Genomic DNA, 6020 nt, shown 5'->3' on the forward strand with positions numbered 1-6020 from the left:
CAGTCTGTGATCTACCTTCTGTTAGTGGGAAAGGGAGAGCATATGGATGGTGTCACCTTTGCCACTGAGTAGCAAGACTTGGTGGCCTGGGTATGCACCCCTTGGTTGCAGTAGGTGTCCAGTGTCGATGAGGCAGTTTGGTATGTTAAAGGCCGAGTGATTCTCTTGCTATTAGGGTCGTGTTACCTACTGAGGATGCACGGATCTTGGGTCTACCCATCATCTCACCTCCCTAGAGTTTTCAAGGGGTGAGAGTCTGAGAAATATTAATGGTTGCACTGGTCCCTAGTCTGCAACCCACAGTCCTTGTCAAAGTTCTATCTTCTCCTTCTTTCCCACCTCTTTCCACCTGCTCTCATCCCTTCTTGAAATCATGGGACTCGGGGGCTCAGGTCTCTATTCTAAGAGGAAGACTGACAGAGACAAGAGAGGTCACTGGGGCCTTAAATGAACCCCAAGTCCCCATTCTCATCCAGGGCATGGAACCCAGAGAAAGGAGAGGAAGAGGATGCCTCATGCCTCTAAGTAGAGAAAGCTGCCCCTTGGTAAAATGTGGCCCAGTGAAGGTCAGGAGCTTTGGCCAATCAGATAAAAACTCCTCTTCCGAGGGGAATAGGAGGAAGGTATGGCCTGAGGTGGCAGCGTGGGAATGGCTGACGTGTCTCCCCTACTCTGAGTAGGACGGCGGGTTAAGATCATGGCCCTGGAGGGTGGGCCCTGGACCTTGGACAGATTGTTTCACCTCTTTCCTCAATCCCTTCACCCGTAAACCATGGGGACGTACAGTGGTGATGACGATGAAGATCTCCTTAGTTTGCTTTATGAAAAAGTCTTTAAGTTTTTGTTGATTCATTCATGTCCCCAAATAGTTTGTCTAGGACAGTCACCATTAATAATCTGGGAGACGTGGAAGGCATGTGTATTCTGTAAATGTTAGTGAATTTTGAGCTCTGCCTCCCAGCGACACTGGTCTTCCTGTTAGCTGGGGCCCAAGGGAGCCCTCAAATGCTGCCAGAAGGACTATGGAGAGAATAATTCGTAGAATAAGAAGCTACAATATTCTGCCAATATTTTCCTCTTTGGAACTTGCCACTTGTCCAAATGCCCTGATTCTGCCCCTTTTTTTTTTCTTTCCCCGGTTCCACACCCTCAGATGGTCCCAGTGAGCTGGAATCCTGGACAAGGTAGCTGGGATTCTGTGGCTAAGCTCTGGCTCTCGAATGTGAGGTATAAGTGTGATTTTCGTCCACATACTCCAACCTAACTGTCGTTCAGTTGAAACTCTTGCTGAGTAGTTGTTTTCCCAGCTAGGTCTTGTGGGAAGAGAATTTAAGAAGGCAGATTCATTCATTCATTCATTCATTCATTCATAGATTTTATTTATTCATGAGAGACACAGAGAGAGGCAGAGACACAGGCAGAGGGAGAAGCAGGCTCCCTGTGGGGAGCTCGATGTGGGACTCCAACTCCGGACCCTGAGGTCACACCCTGAGCTGAAGGCAGACGCTCCACCACTGAGTCCCCCAGGTGCCCCAAGAATTAGGTTCTTATCAAAGGCAGAAGTAGCATTGAGAGGCTATATAAAATGCTTAATAGATTCTGATTTATTCTTAGGTTTTAGCCACATAATGTTTCAGTGGGGACCAGTTGACAGAGTAGGAGGCTCAGCACGGAAAAAGCCTGGTAAATTCTGAAATGCAGATAATCCACAAATGACAGGTGTTGCAGCATGCAGTCAGCTATCGTCTTAGATCACCTCTTTCCCTCCCCCAGGCAATCCCCGCCCTGCGCCCCCATACTAATCTCCTTTCCCCGCATCTGTGGCCATCCCCTCCTGCCTAAGCCCAGAAAAAAATTCGATGGTAATGAAGGGCACCATCCGGGAAATTATGATACCCGGGTTCTAGTTCCAGCTCCAGTTACTACCAGCTGAGTGGTGGTCATCCCCCCGGGGCCTCGAGTTCTTATGTATAAAGTAGGAGATTGAGGCCAAGCACCTGGGGTGGAATGAGCTCTAAATTTTCATGACTCTGTGGATCCTACCTTTGCCAGCTCGGGGCCTGGCAGGTCTCAGTAGCTGGTCACTTGGATAGTCCCCAGTGCGGATAACTGCATGCGGGATGACTGAGAATGGGCTGTAATCACAGCAGAGCCCAGCCACTCGGATGGATGCGGGCCTTTGGCTGCTTCCCGGAGCCGCCAGCCAACGCAGAGATGGAGCTGGCTGGAAAAGCGGATGGATGTGTTGGAAAAGGCCGGTGTCATCTCCAAACCCAGCGTCTGGGAAGTGCCCATGTCCCCAGAAAGAGGTCACCGAAACCCTTCAGCTGGTGGTACAGTGCAAAGAGTCCGGCAAACCAGGCTTTGGATCCTGACTTTGCTACTTCCAGGAGCTGCGTGACCTTGGGCAAGCTCCCTGGCCCAGGGCACTCTTCTCCACGAATGGGGGAAGCAAGAGTGGCTGCCTTGCAGGCCTGTGGTAGGATGGACCCCACGCTCCCTGCCGAGTGGGTCTGGGTACTCTGAGGCCTGAGGTCCGGGGTGCTGGTAGTGGTTAATATTTGCCCCGGAGGGTGGAGGGTCGGGTGGGGGGGCAAGGCCCGGCCGGGCTCAGGGCTCAGGGCTCGGGGCTCAGGGCTCCTCCCCACAGCGGAGACCCGGACGCTGCTGAGGGAGCGCCCACGCCCACGGGCCCGCTCCGAGCCGGCCAGCAGCTTGCACCTCTGAGCGAGTGGGATTTCGCAGCTGCCCTCCCAGGTCCCGTCCCCTCATCACCTCTGCGGCCCCTTCTCTGTGGGTCGTGCGGGAGACTGGAAACGGCGGTGTGGGGCTGTCCTGCCGCGTCCCCCAGGGACAGGGCGGGGGTGGGGTGGGGGGTAGTGGATGGGGGAGGGGGAGGGGGAGCAGGGGGATGGGGGATGGGGAGGAGGGGGCTGGGGGGGTCGGGGAGGGGGCTAGGGGAGGAGGGGGCTGGGGGGTCGGGGAGGGGGCCAGGGGAGGAGGGGGCTGGGGGGTCGGGGAGGGGGCCAGGGGAGGAGGGGGCTGGGGGCTGGGGGCTGGGGCGCGGGGGAGGGGCGCGCGGTGTTTCTCCATCTTCGCGCACCCACCGGGTAACAATGGGAGAAAGCGAAATATATATAAAGGAGCCCGGGATGAACCGTCGTTATTTTTCAAAAGGGAGAGGTTGGGGGGTCACATGACTGCGAGTAACCGTCTGGGCGGCGAGGCCGCGACTCGGGGTTCGCTGCAGAGCCGCCCCTCCCGCGGGGGCGCTGACGTCACGGAAAAGCCCCGGCGCGGACCGGCCGCCGCGCTATAAACTGCGGCCCGCGGCGGCTGCGGGCGGCGGCACGGACGGCGGGCACCCCGCGAGCGCCCCGCGAGCCACCCCGGGAGCACCCCGCGAGCACCCCGCGAGCACTCCGGGACCACCCCGGGAGCACCCTGAGAGCATCCCGGGACCACCCCGGGAGCACCCCAGGAGCACCCTGAGAGCACCCCGCGAGCACCCCGCGAGCACCCCGCGAGCACTCCACGCGCACTCCAAGAGCACCCTGAGAGCACCCCAGGAATACCCCGCGCGCACCCCGAGAGCACGCACCCGAGGAGCACCCCGAGAGTACCCCGCGCGCACCCCAGGAGCACCCCGCGCGCATCCCGTGCGCACCCAGGAGCACCCCGCGAGCACCCAGCGCTCGGCGATCGGGGACCGCAACGCACCCACGCATTCGCGGACTCAGGGCGCCCCCCGGGCCGAGCCAAGTAAGCGGGCGCGTCGGGGCGGGTGGGGGGGTCCTGGGCCGCGGCGGGAGCGCGGGGAGCGGGGAGCGGGCGGGCACCGGGTGGGCGTTCCCAGCGCGCAGAACTTTCTGAGTTGAGCCGGGAGCCCCGGGAACTTGGGCGCGCGCTGTGGGTTCGCGCTGTGGCTTTGGGGGCGGGGAGCGGGGGGAGCGGAGGGAGCGGGTGGGGGCAGAGCCGAAGGTGCAGACGAGGCCCTTGGTCCCCAGGTTCGTGGGTTCAGGCCCGGAGTAGGGTCACCTCCGCCCGCAGGGGCCGCCCCAGGAGCGCCGGCGGGGCCAACTGAGGCAGGGCCCGAGCCCGGCCGGCTGGTCATCCCCGGGTGGTGCGTCCCGGAGGGGAGGCGGGTGTGCGTTTTCCACGCTCACCAGGAGTGGCCTGCGGGGATCTCCGCAGAGGAAAACTTGTCCCCAAGATGCTGGGGGCGTTGGGCAGGTCCTTGCGCCTCCGATTCCCCTCAGGAGGGTGGAAATCCGAGCTGGATGTGAAAACTCCGCGAGTGGCCGTGGGTTAGTGGGAGTGGGGCGTCCTGTCTGCAGAGGTGGTGGGTCCCGGCGCAGCGGTCACCTCCCTGCCGCCCGCTCGGCTGGGAGCTGGGGTTTAAGACGCGTGTCTGTGGGCAAGAGGGCAGAGCTGAGGCAGGAACCTCAAACCGAAATCCTTTTATATTTTTTATTTTTTTTGCCCCTGGCACTAGCTCACTCAGGCAGCTGCAGGGCGCCAGGGCAACTTTACTAAACATGGAAGTTCCAATGAGTGCTGGTCCCGGGCAGCCCGGGGGTGATGTCATTGCCACGTGTCTCCCACCCTGGCACAAAAGCCCTCTGGACACGGGTGCAGCTAGGAGCCCTGTTTGGACCAGAGCCACCAACGTGGCCGCCGTCCCCAGCTCCGTCCCCATCTCCGTCCCCAGCTGCTCAGGCTTGTTGCTCGGCTGCCTGCCTGCGGGGTGCGCTTCCTGAGAACGCTGGGTGATGCTAGTGGCTCTTGCTTCCTCTTGCAAATAAGCTGGTTACTAATTGTGTGTGTGTGTGTGTGTGTGTCCAGTGGAAAGCCTCTTGGATTTGGGGACAGTTTCCTTGGGGTTCCTTATATCAGGCTTCCTTGGGGCTCAGCCCACCTGCTCGGCTATTGCTGCTGGCTGACGGTGTTCCCCCCCCCACAACAGCTCGCTGTGCTTACTAACACGTACCTCTGGGCTCTTTGCTCTCCAGGACCCAGCGATGACTCTGAATAATGTCACCATGCGCCAGGGCCCCGTGGGCATGCAGCCACAGCAGCAGCGCTGGAGCATCCCGGCGGACGGCAGCCACCTGATGGTCCAGAAAGAGCCCCCGCAGTATGGCCAGTGCCACCGCCAGTCGGCCGCCCCGGGGGACCCCTGTCGCCGGAGCTGGTCCTCAGACTCCACGGACTCAGTCATCTCCTCCGAGTCGGGGAACACCTACTACCGGGTGGTGCTCATAGGGGAGCAGGGGGTGGGCAAGTCCACTCTGGCCAACATCTTTGCAGGCGTACATGACAGCATGGACAGCGACTGCGAGGTGCTGGGAGGTAGGTGGCCCAGCCCCAGTGGGCTTCTGTCTGCAGCGGTGGTCCGGCCTGGAAGAGCGAGGGGGCGGGCCGTGTATCTGCAGAGCTGGGAGTGGCCGGGGTGCGTTCTTGGCGCTGGCTGGGGAAGCCGAGTCCCCAGAAAAGCCCTGGCATGGGTTCTCGGGATGAGAAAATGAAAATGCTTGTAGGTGGAACCCGGGCCAGAAAGGGAATTTCTTAGATTCCAGCACCACAGGGACTAAGGGGTAGACTGAGTCAAGAGGGCAGAGCCAGCGCCTCAGGATCCCACCTCTGCCTTTTGCCAACTCTGACCTGGATTTTTCAGGAGCTCAGTGTAGACACAGCTTTTTTTCCGGGGTTATACATAAAACCAAACCGATTAGAAAGACTGTTAGGATGGATTCATCAGTTTCCACCCTTATTAGAGTCTTTTGAGGGTGTAAGATAGTTTGATATCTTTTTTTAAAATTTTTATTTATTTATGATAGTCACAGAGAGAGAGAGAGAGAGAGGCAGAGACACAGGCAGAGGGAGAAGCAGGCTCCATGCACCGGGAGCCCGATGTGGGATTCGATCCCGGGTCTCCAGGATCACGCCCTGGGCCAAAGACAGGCGCTAAACCACTGCGCCACCCGGGGATCCCGATAGTTTGATATCTGAAAGAGTGC

At 59.5% G+C, this 6020-nt stretch overlaps 1 protein-coding gene and 1 long non-coding RNA gene across 3 annotated transcripts in view; one reads left to right on the forward strand and one right to left on the reverse strand.

Moving 5' to 3' along the window:
- Window positions 1-1428: 1428 nt before the first annotated feature.
- LOC121499096 lies at window positions 1429-4947 on the reverse strand. Its single transcript, XR_005990009.1, has 3 exons — window positions 4167-4947; window positions 2044-2224; window positions 1429-1690 (listed from the first exon to the last, which is right to left on the reverse strand). It is a non-coding gene; the product is annotated as an uncharacterized LOC121499096 (long non-coding RNA).
- GEM (GTP binding protein overexpressed in skeletal muscle) overlaps window positions 3109-6020 on the forward strand; it is a 14816-nt gene continuing 11904 nt past the window's right edge. The window contains exons 1-2 of one of the 2 annotated variants that reach the window (XM_041769614.1): window positions 3109-3762; window positions 5013-5352. In XM_041769614.1, the coding sequence (XP_041625548.1) occupies window positions 5022-5352 (331 nt within the window). In that variant the 5' untranslated portion in view covers window positions 3109-3762; window positions 5013-5021. The other variant, XM_041769616.1, reaches the window with a different exon arrangement.

This window comes from Vulpes lagopus, chromosome 9, assembly GCF_018345385.1.
Source record: "Vulpes lagopus strain Blue_001 chromosome 9, ASM1834538v1, whole genome shotgun sequence".
NCBI lineage: Eukaryota > Metazoa > Chordata > Mammalia > Carnivora > Canidae > Vulpes > Vulpes lagopus.